General features: G+C 35.2%; 18 protein-coding genes across 18 annotated transcripts; 9 read left to right on the top strand and 9 right to left on the bottom strand.

Moving 5' to 3' along the window:
• On the top strand, positions 1-1974 carry NEPG_02003 (uncharacterized protein; the record flags this gene model as incomplete). Its single annotated transcript, XM_013204376.1, has 1 exon — positions 1-1974. The coding sequence occupies one exon, from the start codon at positions 1-3 to the stop codon at positions 1972-1974; it is 1974 nt and encodes a 657-aa protein (XP_013059830.1).
• Positions 1931-2143, bottom strand: NEPG_02002 (uncharacterized protein; the record flags this gene model as incomplete). The annotated part of the gene is made up of 1 exon (XM_013204375.1): positions 1931-2143. The coding sequence occupies one exon, from the start codon at positions 2141-2143 to the stop codon at positions 1931-1933; it is 213 nt and encodes a 70-aa protein (XP_013059829.1).
• A 193-nt stretch (positions 2144-2336) lies between these two features.
• Positions 2337-3633, bottom strand: NEPG_02001 (uncharacterized protein; the record flags this gene model as incomplete). The annotated part of the gene is made up of 1 exon (XM_013204374.1): positions 2337-3633. The coding sequence occupies one exon, from the start codon at positions 3631-3633 to the stop codon at positions 2353-2355; it is 1281 nt and encodes a 426-aa protein (XP_013059828.1). The 3' UTR covers positions 2337-2352.
• A 14-nt stretch (positions 3634-3647) lies between these two features.
• NEPG_02000 (uncharacterized protein) lies at positions 3648-4353 on the top strand (the record flags this gene model as incomplete). The annotated part of the gene is made up of 1 exon (XM_013204373.1): positions 3648-4353. The coding sequence occupies one exon, from the start codon at positions 3648-3650 to the stop codon at positions 4338-4340; it is 693 nt and encodes a 230-aa protein (XP_013059827.1). The 3' UTR covers positions 4341-4353.
• A 374-nt stretch (positions 4354-4727) lies between these two features.
• On the top strand, positions 4728-6170 carry NEPG_01999 (uncharacterized protein; the record flags this gene model as incomplete). The annotated part of the gene is made up of 1 exon (XM_013204372.1): positions 4728-6170. One exon carries the CDS (start codon positions 4728-4730, stop codon positions 6096-6098), a length of 1371 nt encoding a protein of 456 aa, XP_013059826.1. The 3' UTR covers positions 6099-6170.
• NEPG_01998 (uncharacterized protein) lies at positions 5402-7438 on the bottom strand (the record flags this gene model as incomplete). The annotated part of the gene is made up of 1 exon (XM_013204371.1): positions 5402-7438. One exon carries the CDS (start codon positions 7436-7438, stop codon positions 6188-6190), a length of 1251 nt encoding a protein of 416 aa, XP_013059825.1. The 3' UTR covers positions 5402-6187.
• Positions 7439-7803: 365 nt separating this feature from the next.
• On the bottom strand, positions 7804-9499 carry NEPG_01997 (uncharacterized protein; the record flags this gene model as incomplete). Its single annotated transcript, XM_013204370.1, has 1 exon — positions 7804-9499. One exon carries the CDS (start codon positions 9497-9499, stop codon positions 7838-7840), a length of 1662 nt encoding a protein of 553 aa, XP_013059824.1. The 3' UTR covers positions 7804-7837.
• Positions 9500-10246: 747 nt separating this feature from the next.
• NEPG_01996 (uncharacterized protein) lies at positions 10247-10713 on the bottom strand (the record flags this gene model as incomplete). The annotated part of the gene is made up of 1 exon (XM_013204369.1): positions 10247-10713. One exon carries the CDS (start codon positions 10711-10713, stop codon positions 10297-10299), a length of 417 nt encoding a protein of 138 aa, XP_013059823.1. The 3' UTR covers positions 10247-10296.
• Positions 10714-10743: 30 nt separating this feature from the next.
• Positions 10744-11091, top strand: NEPG_01995 (uncharacterized protein; the record flags this gene model as incomplete). The annotated part of the gene is made up of 1 exon (XM_013204368.1): positions 10744-11091. The coding sequence occupies one exon, from the start codon at positions 10744-10746 to the stop codon at positions 11089-11091; it is 348 nt and encodes a 115-aa protein (XP_013059822.1).
• On the top strand, positions 11030-12004 carry NEPG_01994 (uncharacterized protein; the record flags this gene model as incomplete). The annotated part of the gene is made up of 1 exon (XM_013204367.1): positions 11030-12004. One exon carries the CDS (start codon positions 11030-11032, stop codon positions 12002-12004), a length of 975 nt encoding a protein of 324 aa, XP_013059821.1.
• A 177-nt stretch (positions 12005-12181) lies between these two features.
• NEPG_01993 (50S ribosomal protein L31e) lies at positions 12182-12529 on the bottom strand (the record flags this gene model as incomplete). Its single annotated transcript, XM_013204366.1, has 1 exon — positions 12182-12529. One exon carries the CDS (start codon positions 12527-12529, stop codon positions 12182-12184), a length of 348 nt encoding a protein of 115 aa, XP_013059820.1.
• A 56-nt stretch (positions 12530-12585) lies between these two features.
• NEPG_01992 (tubulin alpha chain) lies at positions 12586-13914 on the bottom strand (the record flags this gene model as incomplete). Its single annotated transcript, XM_013204365.1, has 1 exon — positions 12586-13914. One exon carries the CDS (start codon positions 13912-13914, stop codon positions 12595-12597), a length of 1320 nt encoding a protein of 439 aa, XP_013059819.1. The 3' UTR covers positions 12586-12594.
• A 643-nt stretch (positions 13915-14557) lies between these two features.
• On the top strand, positions 14558-15686 carry NEPG_01991 (uncharacterized protein; the record flags this gene model as incomplete). Its single annotated transcript, XM_013204364.1, has 1 exon — positions 14558-15686. One exon carries the CDS (start codon positions 14558-14560, stop codon positions 15578-15580), a length of 1023 nt encoding a protein of 340 aa, XP_013059818.1. The 3' UTR covers positions 15581-15686.
• A 109-nt stretch (positions 15687-15795) lies between these two features.
• Positions 15796-16937, bottom strand: NEPG_01990 (uncharacterized protein; the record flags this gene model as incomplete). Its single annotated transcript, XM_013204363.1, has 1 exon — positions 15796-16937. One exon carries the CDS (start codon positions 16935-16937, stop codon positions 15822-15824), a length of 1116 nt encoding a protein of 371 aa, XP_013059817.1. The 3' UTR covers positions 15796-15821.
• Positions 16938-17799: 862 nt separating this feature from the next.
• On the top strand, positions 17800-18033 carry NEPG_01989 (uncharacterized protein; the record flags this gene model as incomplete). Its single annotated transcript, XM_013204362.1, has 1 exon — positions 17800-18033. The coding sequence occupies one exon, from the start codon at positions 17800-17802 to the stop codon at positions 18031-18033; it is 234 nt and encodes a 77-aa protein (XP_013059816.1).
• A 199-nt stretch (positions 18034-18232) lies between these two features.
• On the bottom strand, positions 18233-18502 carry NEPG_01988 (uncharacterized protein; the record flags this gene model as incomplete). The annotated part of the gene is made up of 1 exon (XM_013204361.1): positions 18233-18502. One exon carries the CDS (start codon positions 18500-18502, stop codon positions 18233-18235), a length of 270 nt encoding a protein of 89 aa, XP_013059815.1.
• A 906-nt stretch (positions 18503-19408) lies between these two features.
• Positions 19409-20005, top strand: NEPG_01987 (uncharacterized protein; the record flags this gene model as incomplete). The annotated part of the gene is made up of 1 exon (XM_013204360.1): positions 19409-20005. The coding sequence occupies one exon, from the start codon at positions 19409-19411 to the stop codon at positions 20003-20005; it is 597 nt and encodes a 198-aa protein (XP_013059814.1).
• Positions 20006-20582: 577 nt separating this feature from the next.
• On the top strand, positions 20583-20846 carry NEPG_01986 (uncharacterized protein; the record flags this gene model as incomplete). The annotated part of the gene is made up of 1 exon (XM_013204359.1): positions 20583-20846. A coding segment is annotated over one exon (264 nt), but the record flags the coding sequence as incomplete, so codon positions are not given.
• Positions 20847-20848: the final 2 nt, after the last annotated feature.

Genomic DNA, 20848 nt, shown 5'->3' with positions numbered 1-20848 from the left:
ATGGGAGATAAAGAGAAATTGGAAAATATTAGGGAAAGAATAAAAACAGGAAAAAATACATTTAAAGAAATCTGTGCAGAACTTCTGAATGGGGACAATATAGCACAAGAAACCTTGGGAAACATTTTATTGCTTGCAGAAGAAATAGCATTCCCTAAAGGCCCTCCCTCCTTCCCTAAGAATGCTCTTGATTCAGAGAATAAGAGTCCTAATGGCAAAAACATCACTGAAAATATATACAAAAAATATGAAAAGCTAATGTATGAAATGTATCCCAAATTCTTGTATCTTATGTGTGTTTTTCTTAAAGAGTGTGCTAGATATCAGTTCACGACTGATATATCGAGTGGTGGAGTGTTTTTTGAAAAAAGTGTGGAGATCTGCCAGGAGATGCTTTTTATTCTTAGAAAACGGACTGTGCACGAGACTAGTCTAGGATATATTCCATCGAGTATATTGTCTTTGTTGTTGGAGATAATACGCACGCACTGTAAGGATGTCTCGCCAGAGTTTATTAGTGCAGTGCATGAGATCAAGCGGCTTGAAGGAAACATATTGGAAATACTTGCTATAAAAACAATGTTGGGCCCACTGTTTAAGCTGTTTAAGTGCATAATAGACCATGTTGGAAACCAAAACCAGCGGGTTATGCAGTCTCTTCTGAAAACAATAGAAAAGACAGAGGCGTATAAGACATCACTATACTTTGAACAGAATAAAACTGTTCCTTTTTTGGCTAAAACATTAAGAGAAGAGCTAAGAACATGGGGAATGAATCTTATACACCCGGTGTATTTTTACATTGACCCGGCATATCCACTTCTTGCAGCTGCAATAGTTATTAAGCCAGACAATTTGATATATGAACCGCATGAAGGCATAAGCATGTACATATCCTTAATTATGAGAGAGCTTATGCGGTATACTCCGTATGTAGACATGCGTGTGAATTATTTGTATATTGATGTAGGGGATACTGGGACAGACATAGATGTGAATAAATGGAATTATTTAGGACACATCTATAACCTAGATGTGATTAGATGTGAGATCAATTTTACTACACAGAATGTGTATGAGGCATCTAGATTTATTGATGGTTTGGTTAGGTCTGTGGTAGCGCAGGATATTATTTCTTTATCAATGTATCCCAGCATTCCTTTATCAAGAAAAGTGCAGTGTGTGCTGATTGATAATCTTAGAATTGAGTCCTTGGATGTAAAGGAGTGCTTGGGCAGTGGTGGTATTAGTTCGTGTGTTGAGGAGTTCATATGCCTTCTGGCAAAAAGAAAGAATGGAACACTGCGGTACTTGAGAGAGCTTGCCATCACATCGCCATTTTATAAGGCCATGGCCACCAACCTGCAGAAAATAACATTTTATGGGATACAGAAGCTTACTCTTGAGTTCATTGCACTAGACCGGTACTACAACACAGGCAGCATAAAGAATATCACAGAATTAGTAAACACACTGACATTCCCTGTTCTTCACGAGCTCAACATAAAAAACCATAACATCACAAAAGAAGACTTCAACTTTTTGAACTTAAACATGAATCTGGTGCAAATCCAGTACGGTAAATTTTACTGTCCCTCTGGGTCATCCTACCGCCCAGAACAGCACAGTTATACCTTTAAGCGCCCAGAGTCTGTTGCTATGAGCTCAGGGATTGTTTTTATCATAGCAGAAAATATTGTGTACGAGTGGACCGTTAACTATGTGGATACCGCATTCTCCGACTGTCTGGTCTGTAAGATTCCCTTCTGTAACAATTCAAACAAGCAAGTGGTCATTCTCTCCTGTGGATCAGTCGTCCACATTTCATGTATTGTAGACGCATTTGGAAAGAAAAAGAATCCATGCTGCCCATTTTGTAAGAAAAAAGTACAGCTAATAATGGGCTCGCCAATGGCTGTTGATATAATGTTTAAGCCGCCAATGTCTTATACAAGACACTCAGTAACCCGATAGTACTATCCACACTAAAATACCATAACATACAGTATTTTATTATAAAGTGCCTGTATACTGTGTATTTACTTAATAGGACTGTTTTATTATCAAATAGTCTTCCCATATTTTTCGGGTTATGGGCTGGCTTCAGTAGAAATCGTAAAATAATACATAAATTCAATTTCATTTGTATTTTAGAGTAGACTTTTATATTATTTTGAATATTTTATTATTTTGTGTAAATGTATAATATTCATAAAAATACAATTATAATAATTATTGCATTTATGTGCCACTGTGGTATAAATAACCAGAATATTTCCAGACCAGAATAAGCTTAAATTATTCAAGCAAAGTACATCAGTATATTCAAATAGAATAGGCATATTTAAGTGTTTATTTGGAGACAAGTCTATTTTTAGTCTGCTCTATTTCCTTGCACAGAGAGTCATTGATTTCTTCTGTACACCATTCTGGGAGGGCAGTTGTGAATACATTCTCTTCTAAAGAGTACTTCCATGCGTGCAATGAAAGAGTGGAAAACTTGGGTAGAGTGCTGAGACTTTCCGGGTTTCTGCAGTGCATGCAGGACTCCATTATAAATTGTGATGTATTCTCAGTGGATACGGTTTCTAAATATGTCTCATCATCTTGAAAGTTGTCTGTGCGGCAGTCTTCAGTTGTTAAGAACTTTTCAACGGATTCACGTGTTAAAGGCTCGCCTTCTGCTTCTGCCATTTCCAAGTACGCACTGCCCGTAATTTCACACTCTATGTGTGGTTTATTTTCTACTGTAGGATTATTATTATTTTCTGTGTTGATTTCTTCAGCTGTGCTTTTACTCTCACTAGTATTTTCTTTTATTTTGTTAATTCGGTTAATGAGTGCCTCCTTTCTTATGTATGGAGTGCTGTATATCATATCATCAATTATCGGGTATCCAATTGCCTGTAAATGCACTCTAATCTGATGAGTACGGCCAGTAACCAGTCCACACGCCAATATACTTTCTCCATTTTCTACAGACACTCTTCTAAAGATTGTGATGCTGGGTTTCCCTTGAAAAACGCCATCTTCCTGGAAAACCGTTGTAGTACACGTTTTTCTAGAAATAGAAAGGGGAAGGTTCACAATAACTTCACACTCTGGGAATTCTCCTGATACTTTACAGAGATATATTTTAAACCCTTCTTTCTCTTCTATCTTCTTGTGGTACTTCACTGCGGCTTTTGAACTCTTTGCAAGTATCACCACACCAGAAGTCTGCTTATCCAATCTATTCTGTGCAGACACAAAGGATAGCCCGCATTTCTTCTTTAGAATTTCTGTCAGAGTATGCTTGTTGTACGAGCTGTTTGGGTGGCAGGGAATACCAGACGGCTTATCCACCACCAGTACATCGCTGTCTTCGTATAATATATCTATTTCATCTGTTGGTATGGGTGGCTCATGTCTGTGCGTCTTGTGTGTAATTAAATCCCCATGCTTTAGTACATACTCATCAGTTACAGAATTCCCATTAATCTGTATGGATCCAGAAGCAACAGCAAGCACAAAATAAAGACGGGTCCTTCTTTTAAACTCAGCCGCCAATACGTCTACTAATTTGCACCCGACCCATCTTTCCTTTGTATACGCCTTAAATTCGTATATATACCACGGGCTCTCTCTTACCATAAAAATATTTTGAGATGTTCAGCATATTAGACTTCATTTCTTCAAAAGACTCTGGAGTGACGACACAGGAGATACAGAATGAATTTAAAGACATGTCACTCCAGGATATTGTAGTAGAAATAAACAACCTGCACACAGACTCTCTCATAGACGTATTTAAAACAAAAGGCGGAATAGTTTACAGAAGAAACACAGAGCCGCAGTCATTCTCAACACCAGAAGAGAAAATAATCTATCTTCTTATTAAAGAGGTCGGTGTTGAAGGTATCTGGATAAAAGACATCCGAACAAAAAGCGGGCTACACCAAAATCTTGTAACAAAGCTTCTTAAAACCCTTGAGCAGAGGCTTCTAATTAAGTCAGTTAAGTCTATAAAGCAGAACAGAAAAGTGTACATGCTATACGATGCAATCCCATCAGATGATTTAGGAGACGGTCCGTGGTTCACACAAGAGGCAGAACTTGACACAGGCTTTGTTGATGCAATAAAAAATGTAGCATACGAATGGATATTAAACAGTACAAGAAGTGACGGACTTCCTCCATTTGAGTCCCTACCAGAGGTAAAGCACGTGCACGCATTTCTTCTTAGAGCTGAAATATCTTCGGTTATTTTAACACTTGATGATGTTAAGAGAATTTTAGATATTCTTGTATATGAAAGGAAGCTTATACAACTAGACCAAAAGTACTTTCTTAATAAATAACGGAATTTCAGCGTATTAATTTATGATTTCCAGATATATTTTATTATAATTGCTAATTTCATTTATTATTCAGATATTTCTACTTTGTATTTATTTATTCTTTGATATTTTTACTGTATTTGGAGAATAAATTTGTTTTATTTTATAACAAGATTTTGATTTTAAACAAATTTTAGTTAAAATAACGGTTTATACCTATTTATATTAATTTTATAATCAAATGGTTATTGATACTGTTATGACTATATGTGTATTTTTATAGGTTGTACAGGAATATTTATAAATAATGATAAACCCGAAATAACCCGAAATTATAAAAATGTCTCTGCATGCTTGCCTTCTATTAAATATAAGTATATAAATAAAATATTTTTACCACATTAGAAAATGGCAGACAATGAGAAGAGTGGTCTTTCTGTGGGGAGTAATGCAGCGGACATAGGTTCCAAGAAAAAGGGCACAGAAGAACTGCCTGATGATATAAAATATGCATTAGAGATGATTCAGCAGATGGAGGTTTCCAAAAAAGAGAATTCTAGCATAGAAGAGTACAAGAACTCACTTTTATCAAGTGAGCTATTATCCAAGCAGACATTTGAAGAGTTGGCTATACCTGAAGACATAATAGCTGCCCTTCGGTCAATGGAGTTCAAAAACCCCAGTACAATACAGCAAAAGTCAATCCCTGAGATAGCAAAGGGCGGGGATGTGGCGTTTCAGAGCCACAGTGGTTCTGGAAAGACTATTGCATTCTTAGTTGGTGCACTGTCTGCTCTTGATAAAAGTGTAAAGTCACCGCAGATAGTTATTATAACGCCAACAAGAGACTTAAGCAAGCAGATATCTTCTATTCTGGAAAAGTTCTCAAAGTCAATCGAATTTACTATGTTACAGGCACTGCCTGATGTTGTAGAGAAAATGGATGTATCAAGGATATCTGAGCAGATATTGATAGGTGCGCCTGGAACAATTAAGAAAATAGTCACCGGGCTGTCTAATAATAGCACAATTAAAATGGTTATATTAGATGAAGCAGATGCTTTATTAGATGCCGATATGGGTGGGCAGACAGTGTCTGTGGTAAAAAAGATAAAGAACAAGCAATTGGTTTTATTCAGTGCCACATTCAGTGTAAAGATGAAGGAAGTGATTGCAATGCTCTCTAAGAGCATCAAAACCTGGTATTTAGAAGAGACAAACATTAAACCAGACAACATAACACAGTTTTACATGGAAATGAGCGAGAACCAGAAAACAAAAACTCTTCTTAAACTATACGAAATGATGTCTATAGGACAGTCAATAGTTTTTGTGCACACAAGAAACAAGGCAGAATTAGTGCAGCAAAATCTGAAAAAGGACGGATTTGATGCCGATGTACTGCATGGGCAGTTATTAAAGAGCCAGAGAGACCAGGTGATTTCTGATTTTAAGAGTGGTAAAACAAAAGCACTTGTCACTACAAATGTACTGAGCAGAGGACTAGACGTGCCCCAGCTTAACCTAGCAGTCAATTACGACATACCAAGAAAACAGTCTGGAGCAGTGGACATTGAGACATACGTTCACAGAATTGGTCGTACAGGCAGGTTTAATAGAGCAGGTGTATCTATCACTTTCTCAACAGGCGAGTCAGACAAAATGGACCTCTTATCAATACAGCGAGCAATTGGTTCACAAATCAAGTACACCACACTAGAAGCACTCTCCCAAGCCATACAAGAAAATCAAAAATCAGATGACGAGTCCGATGATTAGGCAGAGTCATCACTACAGCAGGCAAATGCAATATTTAAAAATAAAGCTACCAGAAATAATCTGAAATTCCCTAAAATTATTTTTGCATTCTACCGCACAGATCTTCCACTGCCACTTGCTGAACCACTCAGCAGCTCACACTCGGAAATATTTTCAACTGTAAGTCCGTCAACCTTTGTGAGTGCCTGTAGTAGGGATAGACCAAATATATTATCTGCCTCTGCCTCATCATCTGTATTAATTATAAAAAATCGGTGTACGCCCACGCACTTCTTCTTATAATGAACACTTCCTTCCATATAAGAAGTAGATGGAATTCTTCCGCCCACTCCATCTTTTATTACGTAATTATGGGGTTTTATCTTCACGGCTCCTGTTTTTATTGCAATCTTATTGTACATCTGCCAGCTGAGCAGGTTTACATCTGATCCAGTGCTGTGCCTCCCTGTAATTGAATGCCCAGAAAAAACAATTTCTTTGTATATAAATGACGGGTTTTTTAATGGTCGTCCACCTCCTCCAATGAATTGGTAGTTTGCAAGTGTATACTCGGTGCTTTTCTGTCTTTTATGCTTTTGCAGTGAATTGCACACTTCTACAATGTGCCCTTTTTTATTACAGAATGTACAGAATGCCAAGTATTTTATTGATGTTTTTTGTGATTGGCCTGATTCCTTTGTTAGTCTATTCAGGTCTATTTCCGTGCTTAAGGATATAAGCAGATCTGTGTTTTCTACACTCTCGTCCAGATCCTCAGTGAACACTTTATGAATTTCTTTTTTTCGCACTAATTTAACCACAGCACGCCATGGAATCCTTTTTTTCAGGATATCGTATGACACTGCAATGGCCCACGATCGCATATCGTGGAAATCAAAGCAAAATGGGATCTGCCAGATTTTTGCTAGGTTGTGCTGGTCTAAAATATCTATTAATTTCGGCAGGACTATATCATCCCAGCTTACTTCAGTGGTGCTTTCTGCCTGGTACATGTCTATCGCCTGCAGGAGCAGTGTTATTTTTGGTATAATCGGGGCATAGTCTTTTTCTTTTCTCTCACTGATTGATTTCTGGAAGTAAATCAGTTTTTCCCTGGGACTGGATACGTGCCATGCAGGGTTTGCCTGTACTTTATCCTCTTTCTCTTTAAATTCTGCGTATGTCTCCTGTAGTGTAAATATTTGCAATTCTTTTATAAGTTTGACGGCCCACTGTACATGAATTTGCTTTAGACTGTGCGGTGTGTTTACCCCGCATAATACTAAGTTTTGCTTGTTCTCCTGCGGTGTGGAGAGTTCATCAAATATTCCACTCTGTGCACTGCGCATTGGTGTAAACATATTTATTACACTATAAGAATTACTCTAAATTAAATTAGAATTATCTTAAGAATACCTGATACTCGGGAATTGGCCATAATACAAGAACCAGGACTTATTAATATACTATTCTATATACCCCGAATTATGCATACCCACTGTAATAACCCGGACTTCTTTGATTTCATCATATTCCACAGAGAATTTCAATAATAACGAATAAATTATAAATATTTTAATAACCCGATATAACCCGATTTTATCTTTTAATGTACATGCATAATACTTTAAATATTCTAGGCTTATTCTGAGCACTTCTAGGCGTGTCCAGACTAAATAATTCAAATACAGAATATTCATAAACATTAATATTAATAAAACATCCATTTTATTACAGTAAGAATGAACCATTTAAGATATCTATGAATCAGGCACCCTTTCCTCTGATTGGTCATATTCATAAAAATCCCTATTAGACCCATCAGAGTATTCAGTAAATGTATTAACATCCCTATCCTTCTGTACAGGCATATCTGGGCGTACTCTCCCTGGCACTTCTTCATTCACATCTTCAGGGTAATTTGGATCTCTGCTTGTACAGGAGACTCTTTCATTATCAGTGTACTCATGGTGTGAATTATAAGAGTGCCTTGCTTCCTTATGCGTATGGAACATCCCTGCTAATTTATCAATCTCATCCTTCTCTGCTGCTGAGAATATAAACCCAGTTGGTCGGTATCCAAGAAGGGAGTGTGCAAGGAAATAAGGCGTCTTCCCTGGGTTAGGCAGTACGTCACGTAAGGGTATGTCCGGTGCTATATAAGGAGAGGAAGGATCTTCTCCCTCTCTGGTTAATTTTTCTTCAACCTCTTCAATCCGTTCAAGCACAAGCCTGTCCTCTGGGAATATCCCAATGGCCTCCTCATATATTTCAAGTGCGCTCTGTAAAGTACTCTCAAATTGTTCGTGCACTACCCCCAAATTATATACAGCCTCAACGTACCCGGGATTGTGCTTTTTTGCTTCTTTAAATGCACGCATGGCATCTTCATATTGTGACAGGTTAAAGTACAGAACCCCTAAACTGTTCCAATAAATATGATTCTGACTGTCTTGTTTTAATGCAAAGTTGTAGCACCTGTACGCCTCCTCATAATTTTCCAATTTCTGCTCAATCCTCCCTAATAAGTACCAGGAAAATGCAGAGAGTGCTTCTGGGTGGTGTGTGCATAATACATCCCGTGCCACTTCCCAATTCCTTTCCTTATAATATAACCACGATAAAAGCATAGCAGCCTTCTCATGCCTTGGGTTGAGCTGGCACACTCCTTTAAGAATATCTATGGCTTCCATCTCACGTGACTGTAATTCATTAGCATGTGCTATCTGTATCAGTACATCATCCTTAGTTGGATGGTGACTCTTCGATGAAATATTATGCAGTAAGTACTCAAAGCAGTCCATTGCCGCTGTAATTGCCCCTTTCTTCTTGTAAGTAACCCCCAGTCGGAAGTACACTTCTGGTATATACTCTGATGTATGGTCTATCTTTATAGATGCAGCGTACGCCTCCTCTGCTATCTGTAAATTATTCATCCTTTCATAGAATACACCCACCCCGTACCACAAGAACCCTTTCTTCTCCTTTATTTGTGAGGCATTCTTTGCAACCATTTTATACCAAGCAAGACTCTCTAAAAATCTGTCCAGCATGAGGTAACAGTACGCTATGTTTATGGCTGTGCCAGTGTCCTCTCCCTGCATTACTTTATATAATCTTAAAAATACATCAAGTGCCTTCCCAAACTCCCTCCTCCTCCTGTAAATAGGTCCAAGCATTGAAAGTGCATCCTTTGACAGAGGATTGTTTGATAATGCCTTTTCATATGCAAAGCATATGTTCTTCTCCATATTGCACTCTCTGAATAAATTAGCCATGGCAATCCATGAGGCTTCATTGTCCAATAGAAGTCTTGTGTATAAGTCAACAGATGTTTTTTTAGGCAACTGTGGCACTTTATCTAGTCCTGGCAAGTCTTTCCAGTTCTCCTGTCCCAGATTTATTTTAGTATCGTTGTCCATTGAAGATATAAAACTTTTTACTAAAAAACTTCTTTATGATCACAACTACAGCAAGGGGGTTCCTTTCAAAAATTAATTTTAGAAGTTTTGGCAAATTATTTTTATAAATACGGTTGGTTCTATTACAGGAGACTGTGGGAGTATTATTATACTGTATGTGTGAAATTTAAGCAATTTATTCTTTAGTGGCAAAATTTATTACACTATGTGTAAAATAATATATATATTACACAATTACCAATAAGTTTTATTATTTATTGTGTAAGATTATTCTAATAATAAAATTTATGTGTGCAAATAAATAAATAATTTATTAGACGTATCTTATAAAGTAATAAGTACTGAACTGTAATAAGGACAGGACTTATTGCACATTGTGTAATAAATACTATTTATTATTTATTGTTCTATTAGTGCTATAATAAATAACACAATGATTTATAATTTATATTTGTAGTGTAATAAGTACTGAACTGTCATAAGGACAGGACTTATTGCACATTGTGTAATAAATACTATTTATTATTTATTGTTCTATTAGTGCTATAATAAATAACACAATGATTTATAATTTATATTTGTAGTGTAATAAATAAAATAAAATTTTAATTAATAATTAATAATCTATGTGTAATAAGTTATATTCATATTTATTCATACTCTAAATATTGCATAAATATCTTAATTACACTGTAAATAATGTATAAATCCGGTTGTAAATACGGTTATAACGTATTATTATAATCTGCTTAAATTATTTTTATTATTAAAATAACCGTTTGTTAATTTTCAAATTTTTAAATATCCTTCCTTAATAACCCGGTCTTTGTGTACTCAATTATGCCTTCAGGCGTGGGGTTTAATAAAGATAGTGCCGCATCTGTCTCCTCCTCAGTAAATCCCTCTGTGCCTGATTGAAGTATGGTTTTTACTATACTTACAGGTAATTTGCCAGCCTTATCAGAATCAAATACTTGAAAGGCCTTTGTCACATCTTCCACTGTAAGTATCGGAATTTCCTTATCCTCAGTCATTCTCCTTATATCTGTAAGGCTGTACAGTTCCTTACCATATGGTAATATTGTGCTTAATTCTTGTTCATTAATAATATAACCTAATGACTGTAATAATGGTAATATATTCTGTCTCTTCACATATTCATTATTCATCTCATCTGAGAATATTTCAAAGACTTGCTGTACTGCACTGTTCATTATACACAAATAAAAATAAAATTTATAAGTATGGACATATACAGAGACATAAACTTAGCAGTACACTTTATATCCAGGAGTACTAAAGTGTCCAGGAGACTTATTCAAGTACTTATAAGGATACATAATAAGAAGATTATAAAGTTATCATATGAAGTAAAAAGGGCTATATGTAAGTGTTATACTATTATGATACCAAGTATTACGTGTTACAGTCGTGTATCTCATGAAACAGACGGGTATTATTTAATGCGGGTGTGCGGTGTGTGTGGAGAAATCAGTAAAATGAGAATGGGTGCCAAGAAAAGATTTTATAATGGAGGAGAAGAGGAGACTAACAAAGAAAGAGAAAAAGGAGTTAAAGTATTTAAGACTTAAAGAGTCATACAAACAGAAAAAAACAAAAAGAACCAAGAGAAAGAAGGCTCCAGAGGACCAAGTAACATCAAAGTACAAGGTTTGGATAGAAGTATTAGGAGGACTTGAGTTAATGACAGAGAAAGAGATGCGCAGTTTATGTGAGCAGATAAGGTATGTATATGCATCTAATAGGGTAGCACAGTCACCTGTTAATTTAATCATAGGTAATTCAGGGTTACTGCAGGGATATCTCAGGACAGATGTACAGAACTGGAAGAATATTGAGTTTAAGGACGAGTCAATAACAGACTTAAACAACCCAGAAGGAAGCAGAAATGTAACAGATAATAAAGTGACTGAAGAGAGTAATGGAAATAAGCCAGTGACTAACTGTACAATGACTGATGATCAAGTGACTAACTGCATGACTAATAAGGAAGGAGAGGTAACTAATGAACTATGTGAAAGTAAACCAGTGACTGAAGAGAGTAATGGAAATAAGCCAGTGACTAACTGTACAATGACTGATTCTGTGACTAATAGTGCATGGAATGGTTTATCGCATACGAATATTATTGTGTTAACTGCTGATGCATCTGATGAATTAACTGAGATGGAAGAGGACTGTGTTTATGTGATAGGTGGATTAGTTGACAGGAACAGACACAAGGGATACACAGAAAAGTTATTTAATGGGAAGTTCAAGACTGCTAAATTGCCAATTAGACAGAAGCTCAGTTCATCAACTGTTCTTAGCACACTTCATGTGTTTAACATTTTATTATCGTACAGCCAGTGCAAGGACTGGGAATGTGCACTGAAAGAGAATCTTCCCATTCGGAAGCAAAGCGTTGATGAGGTAAAACCCGATCTAACCCTAAATTCAGAGAGCCCTTTAGAAAATACTTCAGAGTCACCCATAGAAGAATAAAAGTTTAGAGTACTTATTATTTAATAGGCCACTGTGTATTAATAAATAGTAATTATTTACGTTAATTTTATTTATAATTAAAGCTAAAATATAATGCATATTCTGTAAAAGTAAATAGTAAGCAATGCATAATGCCATAAGAAATACGGTAATTCGGATTATTATAGAATAACTGATTTATTGGTCTACCTGTGCAACAAAGCTTTCTGTCTGAAGACCCTTGAACTCAGGAACATGCACGTGCTTGACAAACATTTCTGTCTTTGCATTGTCCTTGAAGGATGGCCTCTTTCCAATTTCTACTCTAATCCTGGTTGGAAGATTCTTCTTTCCACGTGCCCAGATGGCTTTGTTAAGATCCATGTCTATTTTCACATCCATGTCACTTCTGAACTGCTTCTTTATGAGTCTTTTTAAATTTCTCACTGCACAGTCTGCCCACCTCTTCTGTGAGCATCCCTTTACAAGCTTCCACAAGTTTACTGTTAAGACTATTACTTTGTTCTCTGATGTTATATTTGCCATGTGCAGGGAGGAAGAAATAAAAAAATATTTGAAGAAAAGAAAAGAAAAGTGAACTGCTGGTTTTATTAACCAAGGATCATTTCCCCGGAGAGGTCGTAATAATCTGCTTCAAGAGTAGCTAAATCTTCTCTTGCTTCACTGAATTCTCCTTCCTCCATTCCCTCACCAACGTACCAGTGAACAAATGCACGCTTACTGTACATGAGATCAAACTTAGTGTTAAGTCTTTTCCATGCCTCAACGATTGCTGTTGTGTTACTGAGTGCGCAGACTGCCCTCTTAAGTGGGGGAAGTGCACCTCCTGGGAGGGATGTGGGTGGTTCATTGTTAATTCCTATCTTAAACCCAGTTGGGCACCACTCAACGAATCTGTCACCTTTTTTACTCTTTACTATTCCTGTGGCGATATTAACATCTTTTGTGTTAATGTCTCCTCTGAAGAGCAGGCAGCATGCGATGTACTTACCCTGTCTGGTGTCACACTTTACTAGTTGATTTTGTGGCTCAAAGCAGGCTGTTGTAATCTCTGTTACACTGAGCTGTTCATGTGCTGCATTTACTGCAGAGACCATGGGAGAGTACGCAATTAAAGGGAAATGAATCCTTGGATAAGGTACTAAGTTAGTCTGGAACTCTGCCAAGTCCACATTAAGTGATCCTGGGAATCGCAGTGATGCAGTGATTGAACTGACCACCTGCGCAATAATCCTGTTAAGGTCAACATAATCTGGTCTGTTTATTCCAAGTCCCTTGCACATGTCATATATTGCTTCATTGTCCACAAGGAATGAGCAGTTTGAGTGCTCAAGTGTCATGTGTGTTGTAAGCACAGAGTTGTATGGCTCAACAACTGAATTAGATACTTGTGGTGCTGGGTAAATAGCAAACTCAAGCTTACTCTTCTTCTCATATATCTGAGAAAGTCTCTCCATAATGAGAGTTCCCAGACCAGACCCAGTTCCTCCACCAAATGAGTGGAAGATAAAGAACCCCTGTAAAGAATCACAATTGTCAACTAGTCTTCTTATTTGCTCAATAGTTGGCTCAATAATACTCTTTCCTACTGTGTAATGCCCTCTTGCATAGTTATTTGCTGCATCCTCCTTTCCTGAAATAAGCTGTGATGGATGGTACAAGTCCTTGTATGCACTTGTCTTTATTGAATCAATCACACCTGGCTCCAAGTCTACCATAAGCGCTCGAGGCACCATGTTCCCTGTGCTTGTCTCTGAAAAAAAAGAAGAAGCAGACTCAATTGACTTATTAGAATTTGGATCAACTTGTCCATTTGGTAATATTCCGTGCTCTAAGCAGTATAATTCCCAATTTGCATTTCCCATTTGTATTCCACCCTGTCCGACGTGGATTGAAAGTATTTCTCTCATTTTCCTGGGGTAGGGGTTCAAATTTTATTAAAATTAATAGTAAATTTAAATCTAAATAGATTTCTTACCACAGATGATCTTAATAGTATAAAAATGGATTACTAATAAATAATAATTCTTATGAATATTCTAATGCTGGAATATCCCTTATCTATCCATAATAATAGGAATATCTAATATTTCATTTTTATATTAGGGTTATGTCGGGTTATTAAATATTTATAAATAAATTATTATACCCATAGAATAAAAAAATAAAAATAAATATTAAGATTAGTCTATTAGTATACGTATATAAGGATTAGTCTATGTAAGTATAAGTATAGGTCTACTGTGTACATTAGTCTATTGGCATACTGTATATGAATATGGGTGGACAAACATATAAATATATAATGAACCAATCTGTATATATAAGTATATGAATGAATTGGCCTATAGATATAAGTATATGTTATAAGTGTATGCGTGGATATTAGTCTGTTTATATACTGTATTAATGTATTATTAAGAACTGCCTATTTCTACTGATTTATTTTTATATTTTTATAGAATATTCTGTTGGTAATTTATATTAAAAATTAAAGTAGATTATTCTATATACGTTATAACTATTATAAATACAGTAACCCGATATAACCCTATGAATAGTAAACAAGCACAGAAACAAAATGCCAAACCATTTGAAGGATATTTCTTTGTCATGTGTACTCTTAGTATAGTATATACTGCATTCTCATCAGTGGCACTTGCCAATAAACAACAAGAAGTAGATTCTAATGCATACAATATGAAAGATTTACATGGCGTATTATTTGAACTTATAACAGATATTATATTTAAAGGATGGCTGGATATTCAAGCAACTGTATACTTTATTATCACAGGATCATTCACTTTTTTTTACATATACATTGTTATAAAGTGTATACGACTACTTCGGCATACGATCATAGAATTATTAATTATGCCTGAGAAGAATCTCATTTTATTATACATATACATTACGTCCATTATAGCAAGTATTATTGTTAGTATTAAATGGATGCTTAGGACTAAAAAGTATTTTTATAGCCAGATGTGCATGGTGTCTAATAATAATATATCTTCTTCTACTACTTATTACTCTATATATTATACATTAGAAGGGTGCACACTTTTAATTATTAATCAGTCCATACTGAATATATTCTTTTATATATATACGTATAATTATACATCACAAAGAGATTTAATTAATAATATAATTACTGCTATTGCATCTTGTGCTTGCTGGTGTTTCTTATGGATAGATAAGCACAACACTCAGAAGAAATGGTTTATTTATGGGTTTATATCTATTAATTTGTTTAGGTTTATATCTATATATATTACATCTGGTGAGAGGAGGTATCTACTAAACACATATTATAGGTACATAACTGTATCTGAGAGATTTAATACTTTGATAAATTTGAGTCTTCCTGGGTCATCTAATATACGGCATATTGGATATAATGTGATAGATAATCTTGAGATAATATTTATAGATGTATTGTTTAACTTTTACTTCGTGCGGTACTGTATTCTGCTGTATAAATCACAGGGGAGAGATTTATGCACTACTAGATTAAAAGCAAGAATGCCCATTCAAGAAGAATCAGATAATTCATCTGAGGAAGTGTGAAAATTTCAAAGTGCTCTGTGCATGTATTGTACTTCTTACAGATTTAAGGGGGCCTATGCGTAATGAATACTGTGTAAATAGAATTATTAGTATATAAACACACCGGAATTATTTGACAGTTTTAATAATTCTTGATAATTTTGACAGTTTTAATATTTTATTTCGGATTCAATTCTTCAGTCTGCTCTGTAAATGTAATATAAATCGTTATTAGTGTAATCGAGTTCTGCCTTTATTTCTTTTATTTTATCCACTCGGATCGCTTTCTTTCTAGTGCAGACTGTCCGCACTCTTCATAGTCTTGCTTAGTAATCATCAGTGTACAGGCAGTACCAAGTGATCCCAGAATAGACCCTCCAAAAAAGGTACTAAAATCTCTCTTGTCATTATTTACCTTGACTCTGGCATTTGGATACATTGCCATTAAATCTGCTTGAAGTCTTTCTGTTATTCCCGGGATTAAAGAACCTCCACCAGAAACCATTATATTCCCTAATAACATGTCGTAGTGGTCAAGATCAACAGAATCCATTGTGGCCTTTATCATATCCAAGAGACCCATTGGCTCTATAGGGCCAGGAATCTGTTTCTGTGGGTCTAGTCTGTCCATGGTGCGGTCTGTTTTTTCAAATAACTTCTCTGGTATTATATTCCTCTCAGAGAATATTCTTGTGCTGAACCCCGTAGAAAACTCGTAATACTTTGGCTGGCAGTGCCCAATAAAAGAAATAGATTCTTTAAAACACTTTGCTACATCTAACTGTAATGGAAGTTTACTCTCCTCAGATAAGGTGGTATACGTAGTCTTCTCTTTGTATATTGGCATCTGCTCAAATGAGACTCGAGTTCTTTCTTCAATAGCAGTTGGTGGAACTAGAAGATCGGTCCCAAGTTCTTTAGATTTATTCTTTAATAAATCATACGCCACCTTTGTCAGACTCTCTCCGCCACATGAGCTCTTTATTCCTCCACTCAGGCAGTATCCATCAATCACCGGAATAATCTGTGTACTGTTCCCGCACAGTCTTACCATAAGCCCAGAACTCTTTCCGTAACTAAAACAGTCTGCAACTGCTCCATTAATAAATAATAAACCAGAACATAAAGATGACTCCATTATGTGTGAAAATACATTTTTACGCATATCTCTGTGCATAAACGGATCTTCTATGTTAATAAGTGGAATAGAAGATAAATCATCTGTAAGCTCTTCTAGCGTATTTGTCAGTGCTTCTGTTAAAGACCTCCCCTCTCTTTTCTCATAAATAGAAGGTACTTCACTGCTGGCATATCCTGCCTTGCATGTTTCATGTCCTATATCTGCCACATGCACTGTCGTGTCTCCGACTGTATACATAATAAAATTATAGTAAAGTTTTATTTATGCACTAACCCAAAAAATTCTCTTTAAAGTTTAGTCTGTAAATACCACAGTAATCCCCATTTTATTTACTCTTATTAATACTTAAGCAATAATTATCTTAGTTAAGAATATTTCCATGCGCAGCATAAACACTTTCTTGTATAATTAAAGAAATAATCTAAATTATCCCAGAAATGTTCACTTATACATATTTCTGATTATATTTAATATACTGTTATTACTCATCTGTATATCTAATATAGCACATTTATTTCAAAGGAGTTGGTATACTTTGTCTATATTCTCTCCAGTACCTTCTAAAATTCTAGAAATATCCCAATATGCCCAGGAAAGTTTTAATACTCGATAAATTGGCTATTGTAGAAAGCCTCTTTTATTCTGATGTTTTTGGCATCAATGCCCAGTGCTCATCCTATAATCCTTCAGTGCATTCTTTAGAAGAGGTTAATTCTACAGTGAATAAAAATTGCTTTAACTGTTTATATAAGCATTTCTATTGGATCAGACCATGACCCGAATTCTTTCTATAATATTTCTATTTTAATATCTAGTTAGAGATTATATAAGTCTTTCTTTTATAAACTCATTCTAATAGGAATATGCATATTCAAACTATCTCAGTGCTCTTTGAATTTCATTTCTTTAAATTTCTGCATAACATTCATATTATTTCAAGTTATTATATTTATATCGCCCTTTCTGTGTATATGAATCTGAGTTTATTTCTGTTTTTCCTGTTTTCTTATGCCTAATCCCTTATCCGCCATAAATAATCCGAAATGATATTATAGGAAATAATGCATATATGCTTATTAATATATTTTATTTCAATACCATGAAATATATAACAAGAGATATAATAACTTCTAATACAATAGAAGAAGTTGCTACAACTACAGCAGCACCAAACTACTTAAATGATTTTTTTATAGATTTGTTGTGGTTTATTATAATTCAAATTTTAGTAATTATTCTAATTATTGTACTTGCTATTCTAATAATTTTATTACTAGTCTTTTTTAATACTGGGTGGGAAGAAGTTAAAGATTTTATGTTAAATATAGCCTAGTAAAAAATCGGTCGTATGAAGAATCAAATGTTAATGCCAATGAAGAAAGTTCTAATTCAAGACACTTAATAAGAAGAACAAGAATAGACAAAATACATTATATAATCGCTAGCTGTTCTGATAATTCGTTAGACTAACCGTCATTAGAATCAGTTACTAACTATTTTGTTCTACCATCAGAATCAATCGGCTGCTCTAATTAATCATTCACAGCGCCATAATATGTAAGTATTGAGTTATCTCTATATGTAGATGTAGAAACTGATGAGAAATAATCTCCTTTATAATGAATCTTGTTGGTTTCTATCATATCAGGAACCGTGTCTAATGTGGGGGCCTCACACCCACTCCTGCAAAGTCTTATAGAGCTGTTATAATTGAAAAATGAAGCTATATAACCCGAATAATAAAAAATTTGAATGGGTCTTAATAATGTACAAGGGAATAACCGACTTGTCGTAATTGGCATTTCTCCAGAATTTTAATTTATTTAAAATTTGATATCCAAGCAGCAGACAAGTTATATTCAGGTAAGATGAGAGCTGAATACAATAATAAAAAAACAAGGTCACCATAAACCGTTGTCTTGCCGAAGCCTATTAGAATGCGTATGGACTTCTAATCATCTGCCACCGGTTGGTTACGACATAGTGAATTCACTGAAACGGCAAGACCAAATGGCAATACCCTTACTCAATACTCTATACACCACACAGTACCCACTAGGACTTTTCGTACCCGAGACACCCTATGGAAACTTCAATATAACCCTACACATACTGGGTCCACACGATCAGCAGGTATTTCAGCTCTGGATGAATTATCTCAAACGGGATCTTCAAACATGCCAAATCACCACATGAGTCACCCAGTTACAAATTATCAAGCTATCCGTCTGCGTGGAACTCGCAGACAGGTTAGACACCGAGGCTGATCCCGATCCTTATCTGGAGAAGCTTGAGCTCTACTTCTTAGACCGTGCTAGCCGAAGATTCTTGGAAGAACCTAATCTCCAAGACTACCTACTAGTCCAGGACTACGAGGAAGCCTGCGACATTTATCTCAAGAGATTCTATCGTCTACAGAAAATAACCAAGAAAGCCATGGAATCGAAGTTTCTAGAAACATTCCATGGGGGAATAAGTATGCGCCTCCAAGATACACTATAAATGTATGGTTGTGCCATGAATAAAGTGATAGTTCACACTTTAAAGAATCAAGAAGAAGATATACTAAAGCAACTCACCTTAAGATAAAGAGCACAACCTACAACGTACCGCATCTCAGAAACCGAACGGACAAAGAAAAAATATTGCTCGTACCATAAAGTCCACTGGACATAATAAATAGAATGGAAGAATTTTTTTAAAATACAATGAAAAAATATCTAATAAGAAATAGCACAATGTCCCATAAAACAGAAGAAGTTGCCACGGGTGTAGAATCATCAAACAGCTTGGCCCAGTTTTTTCTGAATTTATTTGGTTTTGTGGGTTTGCTAATTTTAATGTGCTTTATACTAATTTTAGTTTGTTTTATAATATTATTAATTTACGCTTTTTATGATGATGGCTGGAATGGAGTTAAAAATTGTATATTAAATATAATATACCCAGAAGAAAATATGTCGAATAAATCAAGTGATAATGACAATAAAAACGCGAATGAAGAAAGTTCAAATTCAACATACTTAATAAGAAGAACAAAAATAGACAAAATACCTGATCCCATTGCCAGTTCTTCCAATAGTTCATTAGAAGAATCAGTATTACAACCAATTAGTAACTATTTTGTTCTGCAACCAGAGCCAAATAATCAATCAATCAGGCCAACTGCACCACCTGGATCAAATGATATTGGGTTTGTTCTACAAATAGAGCCAAATAACCAATCAATCAGGCCAACTGCACCGCCTGAATCAAATGATATTGGATTTGCTCTACCACCTGAATCAATCGGCTGCTCTAATTAATCATTCGTAGCGCTGTAATTTTAAAGTATTGATTTATCTCTATATGCAGATGTAGAAGTTGATGATGAATTTGCTCTTAAATATGGTACTTTATTTTAGTAGTTTGTACTGCTGTTACACTCTAAGGTTAAAATTATTTATAATACGTGTTTTTGGGACAATTCTATACCTTGCACAGATACTGCCACTTGGTTCAAGTCCCCTGGAGCTATATATGAGTTCGCTGGCTCATGTAGTAGTTCTCCATAGTAAATGAGCAGATTCAAAGAGCAAACGATTAAATTCTGGCTATTTAAGCAGAGCAGTATCCAAACAGAGGAAATTTACAAATCCAATAAAGATATACTTCAGCGCCAGGTATAGTATAACCCGTGCTACTAGAAATTAGTGTTTCCACGGCCACAGACTGCATCCCAATCATAACAAAGAGCTGATTCTTTAATAACTTTATCTACTTTTGAGTATTTTATTAGGATTTTTGGTTGTACTTCATTATGAATACATTACCTTATACTAATTCTATTAAAAAGGAATATTTATAAATATTTTTATTAACATATTTTTATTTAATTACCGGATGAGATATTTAACAAGAGATATAATAACTTCTAATATAACAGAAGACATTGCCACTGCCGCAGCACAAATCAGTAACTTATGCGTTGACATCAAACAGGGTTGGAGGTTTTTTATATTTTTTATTCCACTCATAATTTTATTTCTAATTTGTATAATTGGATTTACCTACTATTGTTTTTTCGGATGGGATGAATTTAAAATGTGTATATTATGTATGATATGCCCAGAGAGAAATATATCGGATGAAGAATCTGATGAAGAAAT

This window comes from Nematocida parisii, assembly GCF_000250985.1.
Source record: "Nematocida parisii ERTm1 unplaced genomic scaffold supercont1.5, whole genome shotgun sequence".
NCBI lineage: Eukaryota > Fungi > Microsporidia > Nematocida > Nematocida parisii.
This window is presented reverse-complemented; position numbering and strand designations above follow the sequence as displayed.